The 17,733-nt window shown below is 34.7% G+C and overlaps 1 protein-coding gene across 1 annotated transcript in view; it reads right to left on the bottom strand.

Annotated features, from left to right (window-relative positions):
• Positions 1-16,346, bottom strand: part of rgs7a (regulator of G protein signaling 7a) — a 61,281-nt gene extending 44,935 nt beyond the window's left edge. The window contains exons 1-2 of the mRNA XM_046855665.1: positions 16,119-16,346; positions 14,213-14,338 (exon numbers count right to left, since the gene is read on the bottom strand). Coding sequence (XP_046711621.1) covers positions 14,213-14,290 — 78 coding nt within the window. The 5' untranslated portion in view covers positions 14,291-14,338; positions 16,119-16,346. The remainder of the gene's footprint in view (positions 1-14,212; positions 14,339-16,118) is intronic.
• Between the last annotated feature and the right edge of the window lie 1,387 nt (positions 16,347-17,733).

The following is a 17,733-nucleotide window of genomic DNA, read 5'->3' on the forward strand; positions in this document are numbered from 1 at the left end:
TCAGGATAATTCAGTGACAGTGTGCAGGCAAAGTGGGAGGAATACTAACAGGAAGAATCATTAGAAAGAATTTGTCTTACCTCCTGTAGCTGTGTGCTGTAGAGTGTGTGTGTGTGTGTGTGTGTGTGTGTGTGTGTGTGTGTGTGTGTGTGTGTGTGTGCGTGTGTGTGCGCATCATTTTCACTCAAGGATGAAATGTTCTGTTGCATTTACAGATTAAGATCTCCGCGCATGCTGGAATGTATTTATAGGTAATTAAAAACATTGCTTGTGTGAGTTTGTGTTGAATGTATACATCATGGAATGTGTTTTTTTAGTTTCTCACCTGTGCATTTGTTCTAGTCAACATACCTCAGTGTGTGTCTGAGTGTGAGTGTGTGTGTGTGTGTGTGTGTGTGTGTGTCCTTTATCTTTGTAAGAAAAGAGCAGTTGTGCTTGGCATCAATGTCAGATTTGAATTCCAGTTCCTCTGAATATTATTTGTTATGATAATGTTGGGTTTTATTTTCTCCATTTAAGCTTAGCATACATGTAAATGAAAGGCTGTAGCCACTGGTGATTATATTTAATTAAGAACACAGGGAGTCTGACATGCATAAGTACAGATTGGAAGCTTGGGGTTTAATGTATGATAAGGCTGTGATATGCACAAAACACACAACCTCTCTCTCACACACACACACAACATGCACACCATTCACACACCACACACAGTGTCAACTTTGAAAGAGGGAAATATATGCAAGGTTAATTGGCCCCAGACGTCTGACTGGCTGCACTCTACACAGCTTGAAGCTGTGTTGAGCTAATGAGGATTGCTGGGGACTTTGACCAGGTCTTAGCATGCATGCATGAGCAAGTGCATGCACACACACACACACACACACACACACAAACACACACACACACACCCTTAAGCTGAGTTTAGTTTTGCACCATATTCTGTGGTTCAATAAATTTGTATTGTTGAGATTGTGTGTTTGTATGTGAGTGTCTTTGTCTGTGTATGTATATGTGTATGTTTGTGTATGTGTGTGTGCACTTAAGTTGGTAATAATGTCCTTGTAAGCATTTTATTAACTACATTAATGCTTCATAAAGGTCTGGTGTTTGTGAATGTGGTGAGAAGGGTTTTTTGGTCAGAGGAAACCAAAAAATAACTTTTTTGACAACATCCCATCTCTGAAACGATTCCATCCTAAACTTGAAGCACGATCTGCAGGGACTATGGTACTTGTCATTATTGTGGTAAAACTAGATGGAGTTAAATACAAAAAGGAGACTCTGGGGAAGCACCTGATGAAATTGGCAAAAATGTCTGAAAATGTGTCTGAAATTCATAATCTAAAGCTACCAAGGAGTGGCTTAGTAGGAACAAAGTAGATGTTCTGAAGCAGCTTGAATCAGGGCTCGAAATGTAATTGGAAATCTATGCGATGTCTTGAAGGTTGCTGTCCATCAGTGAAAATCATTTAAGGTCTCCAAGCTTGCATAGAGGAGTGGGGGAAGATCTCAAAATCCATGCATGTTAACCATATAGACCATATATATATAAAAAATTGGACTAGCATTGGTGAAAATTGGCCTTGATGAAAACCTTTTTCTGACATGAACACGATCGCTGAAAGTTTTGGATTTCTGGACTAGTGTCTGGTGCTTCACATGATATTCGAATGGAGCAAAGAAAACCAAGAGGCTAATTAAATTCTATTTATAAAACTATATCACAAACCAGATATGTATACTCTTGACTGTACATATTTAGTTTTTCAGGTTCTTCATAATGTTTCTCTACAAATAGAACCCTCAGAAAACAGCACAAACAAAGTAGCCCCTAAGGTATCACTATGAAAACAAGCATTTGAACCCCAGATTGAGACAGTTTTCTGAAACTGTAAAAGCGAAGGATGTTTTACACTCGAGTAAAAACCCACCCCATGCAAAATCCTCGACCTTCAGGTACGAGCAGCGCTTCCTCTTTGTAGCCTGCTGTTGCTTAGTGCCATGTTCCCACTGGGCTTTGCATTCTGTGCTCTTTAGGACACTGTGGGATTCGCCGACTCTCCATCTCCAACAGCGAACTGAGAGCACACTCCTTTCTGAGATATCCTCTGTATTACACATACACACACACATACATTATACATATATATATATATATATATATATATATATATATATATATATATATATATATATATATATATATATATATATATATATATATATATTCTAAATTAATGTGCTGATGAGAAACAACTAAAACCATAGTAACATAGTCTGAAAAAGGTTTTGTAAACATATGGCCTGAGTGAGAAAATGAAAAATTTTTGTGTAGCATTTTAAATAAAATAGTGAATATGGTGATTTTAATAAATGGACTGGGAAACAGAATGAATTTGACTAGAAAAGAAAACATTCAGATGAGAAATTGAGCAAAAATCAGCACATAAAGATAACACCAACAGCTTCATTATTAGTAATATTAGTATTTATACACTATCTGTGTCTCTGTCTGGCTGACTTTCATTCTTTCTTTCTTTCTTTCTTTCTTTGACTCGCTATCTCTTAATGGATAAAAAAAGGTAAGGGTGCCTTATACATGTCACGCAGGGTCAGCCATGATACAGTGCTCTTGGAAGGGTTTAAGGGCCTTGTTTAAGGGCCCAAGAGTGGCAGCTTGGCGATTCCAGGGCTTGAACCCCTGACCTTCCGATCAGAAACCCAGAGCCTTACCCGCTGAGCTACCACCTTTCGTATAAGATGTTAAACTTCTGATCAAAGGGTTGTGAGCAAATCCCAGCACCACCAACATGCACCTTTGGGGCCCTTGATCATGGCCCTTAGCCCTTAACTGCTCAGTTCTGTAATTGTAATCATAATTGTAAGTGCATATATAATTTTACATCACTTTGCATAAGGGCACCTACCAAAAGCCATAAATTTAAATGTACATTTCTGTTTGATTTATCAGTGACAACACTTTTCATCTTCTTCTTTTAAAAACAACCCTAAATACAGAACTAATGACCTCAACACCACCAGCACCAATACCTCACCAATAAACATTATTACCACCACAAATACAACACTAATAACATTTTCACCACCACTAATACATCACCAATAACTTTACAATCACAATAAAATACAACAAAACACACCAATCAACTATCACCACCAAATACAGCACTAATGCTATTAACATTAGCACCACTAAACAACATTACTACCACTACAAAATACATCACCAATAACTTTACAATCACAATAAAATACAACAAAACACACCAATCAACTATCACCACCAAATACAGCACTAATGCTATTAACATTAGCACCACTAAACAACATTACTACCACTACAAAATACATCACCAATAACTTTACAATCACAATAAAATACAACAAAACACACCAATCAACTATCACCACCAAATACAGCACTAATGCTATTAACATTAGCACCACTAAACAACATTACTACCACTACAAAATACATCACCAATAACTTTACAATCACAATAAAATACAACAAAACACACCAATCAACTATCACCACCAAATACAGCACTAATGCTATTAACATTAGCACCACTAAACAACATTACTACCACTACAAAATACATCACCAATAACTTTACAATCACAATAAAATACAACAAAACACACCAATCAACTATCACCACCAAATACACTCCATCAACAATACCACCACTAATACATCACCAATAACTTTACAATCACAATAAAATACAACAAAACACACCAATCAACTATCACCACCAAATACAGCACTAATGCTATTAACATTAGCACCACTAAACAACATTACTACCACTACAAAATACATCACCAATAACTTTACAATCACAATAAAATACAACAAAACACACCAATCAACTATCACCACCAAATACAGCACTAATGCTATTAACATTAGCACCACTAAACAACATTACTACCACTACAAAATACATCACCAATAACTTTACAATCACAATAAAATACAACAAAACACACCAATCAACTATCACCACCAAATACAGCACTAATGCTATTAACATTAGCACCACTAAACAACATTACTACCACTACAAAATACATCACCAATAACTTTACAATCACAATAAAATACAACAAAACACACCAATCAACTATCACCACCAAATACAGCACTAATGCTATTAACATTAGCACCACTAAACAACATTACTACCACTACAAAATACATCACCAATAACTTTACAATCACAATAAAATACAACAAAACACACCAATCAACTATCACCACCAAATACACTCCATCAACAATACCACCACTAATACATCACCAAAACCAGTATTACCACCACCAAATACAGCACTAATGCTATTAACATTAGCACCACTAAACAACATTACTACCACTACAAAATACATCACCAATAACTTTACAATCACAATAAAATACAACAAAACACACCAATCAACTATCACCACCAAATACACTCCATCAACAATACCACCACTAATACATCACCAATAACTTTACAATCACAATAAAATACAACAAAACACACCAATCAACTATCACCACCAAATACAGCACTAATGCTATTAACATTAGCACCACTAAACAACATTACTACCACTACAAAATACATCACCAAAACCAGTATTACCACCACCAAATACAGCACTAATGCTATTAACATTAGCACCACTAAACAACATTACTACCACTACAAAATACATCACCAATAACTTTACAATCACAATAAAATACAACAAAACACACCAATCAACTATCACCACCAAATACAGCACTAATGCTATTAACATTAGCACCACTAAACAACATTACTACCACTACAAAATACATCACCAATAACTTTACAATCACAATAAAATACAACAAAACACACCAATCAACTATCACCACCAAATACACTCCATCAACAATACCACCACTAATACATCACCAATAACTTTACAATCACAATAAAATACAACAAAACACACCAATCAACTATCACCACCAAATACAGCACTAATGCTATTAACATTAGCACCACTAAACAACATTACTACCACTACAAAATACATCACCAATAACTTTACAATCACAATAAAATACAACAAAACACACCAATCAACTATCACCACCAAATACAGCACTAATGCTATTAACATTAGCACCACTAAACAACATTACTACCACTACAAAATACATCACCAATAACTTTACAATCACAATAAAATACAACAAAACACACCAATCAACTATCACCACCAAATACAGCACTAATGCTATTAACATTAGCACCACTAAACAACATTACTACCACTACAAAATACATCACCAATAACTTTACAATCACAATAAAATACAACAAAACACACCAATCAACTATCACCACCAAATACAGCACTAATGCTATTAACATTAGCACCACTAAACAACATTACTACCACTACAAAATACATCACCAATAACTTTACAATCACAATAAAATACAACAAAACACACCAATCAACTATCACCACCAAATACAGCACTAATGCTATTAACATTAGCACCACTAAACAACATTACTACCACTACAAAATACATCACCAATAACTTTACAATCACAATAAAATACAACAAAACACACCAATCAACTATCACCACCAAATACAGCACTAATGCTATTAACATTAGCACCACTAAACAACATTACTACCACTACAAAATACATCACCAATAACTTTACAATCACAATAAAATACAACAAAACACACCAATCAACTATCACCACCAAATACAGCACTAATGCTATTAACATTAGGATATAAATCAATTTCATTTCTGTCTTCGATGGTTTCAAGTCTCCCAGGAGAGGCCGGATCTAGCACGACCCTGACGTGATTGAGTAAGTGTGTTTGCTAAATAAACAGCATTCAATAACAATAAGCTCTAAACAGTTTTTGTGATTTGTGATCAACTGTATGCCACAGGATGTTTTAGTATACCAAGGAGAGGTTTTATTGTGGACCCAAGCCATTTTCTGGTTAAATATAACATTTAAATGTGCCAGATAAGAAAAGGTTAAAAGGTTGTCTTCAGAATGCTATTTTAGGACTCATCCTTGACTTAACATTATTGTGCCCACGATAATTCTTTGGTGGTTTTCATGAGTTTGCTTTCCTTAAAAATATAAAGACAGAAAAAACCTTTCCCACAATTTGTTGGAAAAACTGAGCTGCCATATTTGACCCAAAATATATGCGAAAAGAATTTTAAATGAATAATTCATGTCTGATTTAGTACATATTTTGTTCTCTGTAGATTTTTCTTTGTAATGTGCAAACGTATTTTTTTTTATCACATTTTTTATCACTCTTCCTTCACCATTATCCCTGAACGTGGTACTTTCCTGTGTCAGACTGAATCCACCTACTTTTAATATGTGTACTCATTTAGCAAGTTCTCTCTCACTCGCTCAATCCTTCCTGTTCCTATCCATCTTTTCCAGCTTATATTGCACGCACTGGATGGCTGATTAATCACTTCAATCACTGCCTTTTTCCCCTCTCACAAATGTGCTACCTCTTGCTCTTTCTCATCTCTTTGTCTCTTCATCTCTCTCTCTTTCATATTGCATGCTGTGGATGGATTATTAATGTTCAGGTGCTGGAGGCAAAAGCATCGAAGGAGATAAAGCTGTCTCAATATCACACATGCGTACACATGCTCACACAGGGAATATAAAAATTCTGAAAAAACATAATAGTACTACTAAATACCACTAACGGCACTATTAAAATAACACTATCAACAACACTATCAACAATACAACACCAAGGGCATTATTACTGATACAAAACAATACCAATATGAAAAACACTTCCACTGTTATCAATAATATCAATAACACCAACACTTCCACCAAATTATTAATACCTTCCTTACAATGAGTACACTTCTCTAAACATCATCACAACTATTACAATGATATATATATATATATATATATATATATATATATATATATATATATATATATATACAATCACCAATATTATAATAGCATACATTAAAAATATACCACAAATGAATCAACACAAATAACATTATTATTACCACTAATTAAACACTGATAAAATAATTATCACCACCAAATACAGCACTAATGCTATTAACATTAGCACCACTAAACAACATTACTACCACTACAAAATACATCACCAATAACTTTACAATCACAATAAAATACAACAAAACACACCAATCAACTATCACCACCAAATACACTCCATCAACAATACCACCACTAATACATCACCAAAACCAGTATTACCACCACCAATATAACAGCAATAACATCATCATTACCACCACCAATACAACACTAATAACATTTTCACCACCACTAATACAACACCAATATCATCAGCATTATCAACCCTAAATACAGAACTAATGACCTCAACACCACCAGCACCAATACCTCACCAATAAACATTATTACCACCACAAATACAACACAATAACATCAACACTATGTGTACCAAACACAACAATAACAACAATAACCACTTTCACTACCAAATACAACAATATTATTACCACTACCAATATACCAATGACATCATCACTGCCTCCACCAAATCATTACCAAAACATCAACACTACCACCACCAATACATCACCAAAAACATTACCATCACCAATATAACACCAATAATATATAATGAACAAATACAACACTAATAACATTATGACCACCACCAATACTCCAATAACATCAACACTATCACCACCATATACAACACTTATACATTTTTCAACACAATATACAACAAGTCAAATTTATTTCTATAGCGCTTTTCACAACGGACATTGTCTCAAAGCAGCTTTACAGGATTTAAGAGTTACAACACTAATAACATTTTTACTACCACTGACATCAACACTATCACCATCAAATACATTTATGCCATTTGGCAGATGCCCTCATCCAGAGAGACTTACATTTATCTTATTCATACAACTGAGCAGCTATGGGGTTAAAGGCCCTTTTTAGGGGCCTGGAATTTGTAGCTTGGTGTGGCTGGGATTTGATCTAATGTCCTAACGATCCAAAGTCCAATGCTTTAACTGCTAAGCTACAAGCTCCCCCACCACCATACACATACAACACTAATAACTTTAAAACCACCATAACAACACTAATAACATCAACTGAATCACCACTGAATAAAACACTAAAGAACTCATCACCATCACCAAAACAACAAGACCAGCAGATTATCGAAAAATTGGAACACTGACTACACTCCACACCTTCTCATCCTACATCACTTCCTGACTTTACTAATACCCTTGTGGCTGAATGAGCACAAATCTCCATAATCACAGTCCATTATCTAGTGGAACATCTTCAAATTAGAGTGGAGTTTATAATAACAGCACATAAATGTGACTAAAGGTGAAATGGGATGTTCAGCAAGCACAGACCATACTAATTGTCTTTTTTGTGCATGTAGTATATTATATATTATATAGTACATCAACACCACCACCAATACAACACCATTATTACTGTCAGCAAAATATCACCATGAATAACATCAACACCACCACAGGAGCAGAATAAACACCAGCAACAATTACACCACAATGCTGCAAACAGGAACATAGACAGGGACCAAGTTAAAATGCATCATAACAAAACTGCAGGCCACAGAAACCTATTTGGAAATAGTAGCACTCATCTAAATCATCCTTAATTAAAATTTGAGATTATATTTGGTTTATGAGCATTAAAATATGAGTACAGCATCTTTACCAGGATGTGGTTCTAGTAATACAGGCAATTACGCTACAGGCAGAGAAATTTTCACAATGGAGCTCGGGCTTTTCTTCTAAACTCAGAAGGAGAAAACGGAAACGATTTGACATTTAATCGGCTTTTAGCTTGAACGATTGTTGACTGAAAAGCATCAGTTTACTGTCCTCGCCAGATTAAACACTTTCACTGTCTGCAGGAAGCTAGCTGGGTGTAAAGCAAACTTGGTCGTGTTTACTTTCAGGGTACCATGAAGTGCTTAGTCTTTGAGTTTTCATCTTGCTAGATAAACATGCTGGAAAGAACACAAGGTCAGCACTTAAATTTATGCAATCCTATTGGCTAGCACTAGGGATCATCCAAAGAATCCTACCTGCTAGCAAGTGTTATGCTAGCATTAACAGCCAATCTTAATTATTATTTTTTTTAATTTGTGGGTATGAATTGCTTTGTGTTTATTCAGGATGGCAAACCAGAACAAAATGACCAGTGTGAGTGTGTGAGTGTGTGTGTGTGTGTGTGTGTGTGTGTGTGTGTTTGTGTGTCACTGTCGTTCCCTCAGGCTACAGGACATAATTTTTTGCTTCACTAAGTCACCCTGAGGCAGACAGGGAAAATAAGTTTAACCTCACAACACAGCTCAGCTCTTGTCCTCGACACACACGACATGCCCTACTTTAATCAGCTTGAAAATTCCACAGCTGAAAAAAGACAAAAAACGCAACACAACACCAGATGAGTTTCATAAAAGTGAAATCTCAAAGGTTATTCCTAATGAATATTAATATCATATCACTGAAATATTATTCAATTCAATTCAAGTCTAGTTATATAGTGCGTTTTCCCAAAGCGGCAATAAATTGATTGCAAATATAAATTTTAGCATCATTAATTACTCTGTATAAGTTTATCCCTAATGATTGAGCCAGTGGCAACAATGGTGAGGAACAGCGCAACAGTGGTGTGTTTGTGTGTGCATGTCTCTAAATAGGAACAAGCAGTGCAGAAACCAACTGAAGGGTGAAATGAAGAAAGTGAATGAGAAAGTGACAGAGAGAGAGAGAGAGAGAGAGAGAGAGAGAGAGAGAGAGAGAGAGAGAGAGATTGGGAAATGATTCACTCTCTCATATTGTTCAATCGGATGAAGGCCTCGTGAAAAACCAAACACACTCAGGTGTGAAGTAAAGACCAGATACAATGAGAATGTAGCGGGTTTTCCTCACCGTCTCATAATCGCTTCATAAGGAAGATAAATCTGTGACGGAAACAACTAACGTTCCGAGCCGTGATTCGATATTATTTCTAACAGGCATAATAAAAAAAAAAGCAGTGCGTATTCGAGTCATTCATCAGACATAATTGTGGCCTGTCGTGCATAAGTGTGTGTGTGATCAAACACAGCGCACAGTACACTAGGCATGAATCACGCAAAAGCCTCGTAAATATACACGTCCATTCACACATGGGTCACATACCAGACAATAGTTTCGAATGAACCCTTTAACTCCTGATTTATTCTGCAAGTTTTATTCATGATAAAAAGCACACAATGCTTCAACTACTATGAATACTTTACTCTGTACAATAAGACTAATAAAACATCTATGTAGGTGTATATCGGTGTGGCTGAATGAAGATAAAACACTCCAAGGGTTTGTTTGAATATGAAAGGTTTGTAACTTTTGGATAAAACTCTGTTTTGTGGTCCTTCATAGAACCCTTCCACAAGAATAATTATTCAAAGAGAACATCAAAGGTGGGTTACTACATCATTTGTACTATTTGCTTAAAAGAACCTCTGGAAGGTTGTACTTCAAAATAAACCTTTCTCAAGGTTCCTTGTGGGTTCTTCAAGATTTCTTTTTTTTTTTCACCAAAAACCCTTATTGAGAGTTATTTCCATTAAAAAGTGAGTTTGAAGTGACACTCTGTTGTAGAATTACATAGCTAAAGCTTTAAACATTCCTGACAGAGGGAACACAGACAAACCCTTACATGCTTTTATCTTACATGATCTTCAATGACTGCTGGACTTATAAGTTTTTCTTTGACTGGAAGTGGAATAAAATTCTTCAGAATATGAACAAATTGATATAATGTTACATATCATAAGTATTATAAAGCACTATTAAGTTTATTTGTGCCATTTCAAGCTTTAGAGTGTATAACTGTATGACCAGAAATGAAAAATAAAAATAAATCGGCCTATAGAACAAGACTACGTTTGAAAAAGGATTAGGGTAGACAGTGCTTGTTAATTAGCAGAATGTTAATGATGGAATATATATATATATATATATATATATATATATATATATATATATATATATATATATATATATATATATATATATATATATACAGTACAGACCAAAAGTTTGGACACACCTTCTCATTCAAAGAGTTTTCTTTATTTTCATGACTATGAAAATTGTAGAGTCACACTGAAGGCATCAAGGGCTATTTGACCAAGAAGGAGAGTGATGGGGTGCTGAGCCAGATGACCTGGCCTCCACAGTCACCGGACCTGAAACCAATCGAGATGGTTTAGGGGTGAGCTGGACCGCAGAGTGAAGGCAAAAGGGCCAACAAGTGCCAAGCATCTCTCGGGGAACTCCTTCAAGACTGTTGGAAGACCATTTCAGGTGACTACCTCTTGAAGCTCATCAAGAGAATGCCAAGAGTGTGCAAAGCAGTAATCAAAGCAAAAGGTGGCTACTTTGAAGAACCTAGAATATGACATTTTTCAGTTGTTTCACACTTTTTTGTTATGTATATAATTCCATATATAATTCCACATGTGTGAATTCATAGTTTTGATGCCTTCAATGTGAATCTACAATTTTCATAGTCATGAAAATAAAGAAAACTCTTTGAATGAGAAGGTGTGTCCAAACTTTTGGTCTGTACTGTGTATATATATATATATATATATATATATATATATATATATATATATATATATATATATATATATATATATATATATATATAATTAAAAAATTCTACTATAAAGCGTTATATTAGTCTCCAGACTAAATGTGACATGATTCTACTTGTGATTATCCTATTTTGCAGAACTTCATATATAATAAAAGAGATAACTGATTAAAAACTATTATTGAAAGCACCCAGGAAGTATTAAAGCTCATTTAGTGCATTTAGAAATGTCTTCATTTCTATAACTTCAGCTGACTTCCTGCCTGACAGATTAAATAATACAACTTCAGCTTCCAAAGTCTATGACTAACACAAGTATGACTTCTTCTGTGCATTCATTTGGGACATTATTAAACAGCACTGAGACAAATGACTCAATCTATAAAGAGGAAGACTCGGATAAATAGAAAGAACTCAACACATCACATCGAGTCACAATAACGAGTTACAAAGTGAGTCAGAGCGAAAAGATTTCCACACTGGCTGACATCCAAATAGATGATTTTGTTCCACTGACTGGCAATATTCAAACACAGGCATTCTGATTTTCAGGATCCCTACCCACAATCCAACTAAAAACAAGATTTAACAGTAGACGGTCATTTATTTAGACTGTTAGTAATGAGTTAATAATAAGTGAAATTTATTACGCTAACTGCATGTCTGGCCTTTTACTAATCCCCGACTTGTAGCTAGAAATGTGTTTTACTCTTTATACTCTCAGGAGCCATCACCACATCAAGGATTATGAAAAAAGAGCACACATTTGAGTCACATGATGACGTAATTTACATGAAAATCTGCATTTAAAAAAATGTTACACATTGCAAGTTTATGCAGAGCAATAAGATGAATCAGATGTTTGAAACGTGAAAAATTGTTATGCTAAAAAAAAAATATGCATTTTTATAAATGTAAATTTTTGTAAAGTAGTAAAATATAAAACTCAATTAAATGCATGGAAACATTTCTACAGATTTTACAAAATGTTGCGAAAAACAGAGTTATTGGTTTAGCTAAACCCATAATTGTGTAAAATGGACAGTGATAAAAAATAAATGACAGGAATTAAACAAAAGAAAAGGAATTAATTGTGTGAAAAAGTCACTCGAGACTGTACAAAATGTATGGAAATATTTTTCAATAAATGTGAAAAAGTCTTAATGCTAAAAAATGTATGGATTTTTTTAATAAATGTGAAAGATTTTCTTTAATAGTCGTGTGATGAAAAGCCACATGTGGGGAAAAAATGTGCATCACGAAAAGTTATTCACTGGAATATTGTGTGCAAAAAAAAATTTATTATGAGCAAATTATGTGCAAAAATAATGTGTAGGAAAACCATTGTCAAATGCATATATATTACAATAGTTAACATATGTTATATTATAATATTATAATATGTATATTACATATAATAATATTATTAACATTAAATCAATTGACTACATTAGAATATGTCCATAGATTTTACCAAATATTGGTAAACAAATTGCTGAAAGTCTCAAAAATGCTTATGATTATGGACAAGGACTATGTTTCCCACAAACCACTGCACCTTAATGAATCATTCCACCAATTTGTATGCATACCCTGATTCATGTTCATGATAATTGGCCCATGTGTATATAGTCACGGTTCATTGTCTTTCATTTGTTGTTGTTCTCTTTCATGGTTTTCACCATTTCCCGCACGTTTCACATTCAGGTTATGGTTTTTAGTATTTTGGCAATGTTTTGTATTTGGTTTTTCCCCCGTTTGCATTCACTCTTTCCCTATGATTTATTTCATTTATAGAAGAAACTAATATTAGAAAATAAATGAATTTTGTGAAACATGAATAAAAATGCATGGATATTTTTTAAATGGAAAACAATTTGTCATGTGATGGAAGATCACGTGGAAAAACATGCATCATATAGAAAAATACAGTCAGAGAATGTGCTAAATAAATTGTAAAATTAATAAATGGGAAAATTAATAGTTGGTCAAATATGTATAATATTGGCATACTAACTACAATGCATGGAATAAAAAAAAAGGGAAAAAAAATTACAAAAAAAGGAAAATGATCTGTTAAACTAAACCCATATTTCCTAAAATAAATAAATAAATCTGTTCAAAGGAGAGAAAAAAATATTTAAAAAATAAAATCATAAAACATAATGTAAATTTAAATGAATTAAATAAAAAATCTGTCTTATGGATAAATAAATAAGATTTAAATCACAGAGGAGTGATGAATTTTACACTTTTAGAATTAGGCTAAATAAAAAATATATAAATAAACCGAAGCATCCATAAAAGCTAGCCAGCTTGACTATGCCTCTCTGAATTGAGCGTTCCTTGTGAAAAAAACTAAACTGTCATTCTGGCTCTAGCTCTCTTAGTTTTCCTTCTCAAATCAAATGTCAAAATATAAACTTGGATATAAAGAACTGCATCCTGAGTCTTACCTTCCTGTACACCAGTGTGTTGGGGGAGTCATCTGTCTCTCCATTGCTGTTCTGAGTGATGCTGTTGGTTTGCGCCATGTTGGCAGAAATCCAATTCTCAACAGCTTCTCCAGAAGACCAGTCAACCTAGTGATGAGAGACAAGGCAAGTACAGTATATGTCAGTGAGACAATGCACATGTTAACAGACTCAATCAGATGATCAGCAGGGTGTGTGTTCGAATCCAAGGATCAACAAAAAATCAATGCATCAGGAAAACATTCAATGTTTTGTAAGAGACTCAGGCATGATCAAGTCTTTTTTTTAAAGTTTAATGGATTTAGTTTTTCAGCACGCACTGTTGAAAAAGGAATGTAACTGTTCCTTTCCTTGTCACTGGAGTGGTGCCCTTAAGTACGTGTAGTGTGTGTGAATGTAGTGTAGATTAAAGTTTGCTTTTTTCCCTAAAAAAGATTTTTGGTCTTTTAAAAGTAGACTTTATCCATGGGATGCCCATCGACTTTAAATCATTGCATGTTCTCCTCATGCCTTTCAGGTTTTATCTGGATTTAACCCCAGTTCCCTTACCCAGTTTCAAATAACAAACAGGCATTGCAGGCTGTTGTGTCCTGAACTGCCTCGAACCACAAGTAATGAGGAAAGGGCATTTTTTCTAAGAGTGTTCCATCTTAACTTGATTGTGTGTTGATCCAAATGTATAGCAATTATTTAAGGGGTGTACAGTAGTCTGAAGTCAAGACTGCTATAATAAAAAGCAAGTCATGTTAAAACCAGGATTAGTCAGGATTTAGTGTAAATCAAGCATGTACAAGATCAAGACTTCTTTTCACTTATTTTGTAAGTCTTTACTTTACTTATAGTTAGCTTTGTTTTTCATTTGCAACAATAATTAGGTTGTTTTATATAAATATAAAGAATCATGTATTGACAATTTTTATGTGTGCAAAGAGAAAGGACATGAGCATTATTTATTTAGTAAGTTCATTAGTTAAGACCAAGAGTAAGTGAGTGTGGGTGCATGTGGGTGTATATAATTCATATAAACAATGTCTACTTTAATTATTTTTAAAAAAGTATTTAAGAAAACATGATATTCTTTTCAAGGAAAGTCATTTACAGTCTGTGCTTGAATCACAAAATCAATTTTAAACAAGAAATTACGGAGCACATTTCATTCTTTTGGATATTGTACATTTATCTGGTTTAGAGGCTGAAATCAACAGGTAACTTCAAAAGTCTCCATTATGAAACTCAAGATAATAAAATCAGAGCATCTTATGGAAAAATGGAACTGAGATAAGAGCAACAAATCCAGCAAATTGTGCAGTACATTGCACCCTGTGCATGCTGATCTATTAACTATGACACATTTCTGTGATATGGACCTCCAGTGAAATGCTGATCCTGACTCATTATGACTCTTTGCGTAACCTGTGAAATAAACCACGATTTTCCATCACCACGTCCTGTTCCAGAGCACTGGATACTGATGTAATCCAGAAATACATTAAATATAAATTAAAACGTACAAATCTTTAAGTCTGAACACATCCATACTGAGAAGGTGCACAGATGCAATGAGAAGCACCTTTAATGCATAAAACATTCTCGGCTTGTCCGTGTTGCAGCTTTATTGCAAAGCCAAATGAAGAAGCATTGATGTGTACAGATGCCTACATGCTCAACAAGCAACCTTCTTTAAAAATGAAAAACCAGACCAAACCAAAATGATCCCACATGTAGATTTTATCACCATTTCAGCACCTCAGACAGCTCCGAACCCCCCGCAGCGCTTTAACCCGCTTTGGTTCATCCTTCCTTCCAGGGTTATAGGGCTCGAGGAGAAAACTGAAAGGGTCGGAGATGAAGCCCGTAGCGCGTGTTGACGTGTGTCTGCAGTGCTCACCTCACAAAAGCGCGAGACCCAGTCGGGATTCCGTCAGCTGGCCGACATGGAAAACCGAGGACAGGGGTGATGCATTTGAAGCCGTTAAGAATCTGCAGCTCGATGATGGATAGAGACAGACAGACAGAGATGTTGCTGAAGGACGGTAGGCGGACGGGGGGACGGGCGGGCGCGCGCACCACATAATCGAGCACGCGCAATCCGCACGCGCAGATCGCGCAGTCCGCCCAGCCAAGCGCCGAGCCCGCGCGAGCACACACACACACACACACACCATTTCTCTCTCTCTGTCACACACACACACACACACACACGAACGCACGCACAGAGCTGCTTATTCAAACAAACCGGACAGTCAGATTTGCAGATTTTAGCCAGCAGTGCAATGTGGACAGAAATTGTACATTACATCTCAAACCCGCATGTGTGCATATGGTTATTATACATTCGTACTGTCTTACATGTATTACGGATACACAGTATGATGCTAAAGATTATCATTTTGATGATCATGATGATGATGATGATGTTAAGCAAGTTAGCAGCAATAGTACTAATAGGTTAGTAGGTCTACATATTTTATTTGCTAGGTTCAGTTTATTTGCTCTCTAGGAATATTAATTATAGTGTGACAATATTATTATTATTATTATTATTATTATTATTATTATTATTATTATTATTATTATTATTATCATTATTATTATTATTGATATTATTATTATTATCAGTAGTATTAGTAATTGTAGAAGGAGTAGAGAAGTAGTAGGCCTATTATATATTAATATGCATAAACATTACTGGTAAACATTTAAATAGTTAGAATATAAAAGCTACTTCTATTATTATTATTATTATTATTATTATTATTATTATTATTAGTAGTAGTAGTAGTAGTAGTAGTATAATATACTGATTAACAAAACATGATCAATGTGATGATGATAAAGATGATAATATTAATACTTAGATTAATATTAATACTACCATTAGTATTGGTATTAATATTAGTATTAGTATCATCATCATCATAATCATCATCATCATCATCATCTTACATAAATCTTCAGCTCGGTTAGGGTCAGACTTAAAACCAATCCATAACTTCATACTGTAATGTACTGTATTATAACTAATCTGCTTACCTGCATGTTTTTGGAAACAAAAGATCCCAAAGAAAACCTACACAAGAAGAACATGAGAAACTCTACACAGCAAGTAATCCATGCTAAGGATTATAGAATCAATCCTGGGACCTGGAGCAGCATTTACTCTAGATACTACATTGTTAAATAAAATAGTACACTTTGACATAATTACATCTGTTCTGTTTGGATAAGTATTGATTATATCCACCATATTTAACTTTGTTGGACAAAGTGCTGTGTATAGCAGTTACTCATATACCTCGGTCAGGTCTCAGGGCCTTGGTGAAGTAGCCCCCTCATCTGCTCAGGACTGGAAGTGGACTTTCCTCAGTAAAATTACAGGTTCCTGACCCTAGTCTTGGAGAATCCTTTGTTTTAGTGTTTTCACTGCTCAAATACACTAAATGCACGCTTGTACTGCCTATTCGGATTGTAGATTAGGGCAGGAAAAACACTGAATTGTAGGT

Source organism: Silurus meridionalis, chromosome 8, assembly GCF_014805685.1.
Source record: "Silurus meridionalis isolate SWU-2019-XX chromosome 8, ASM1480568v1, whole genome shotgun sequence".
NCBI lineage: Eukaryota > Metazoa > Chordata > Actinopteri > Siluriformes > Siluridae > Silurus > Silurus meridionalis.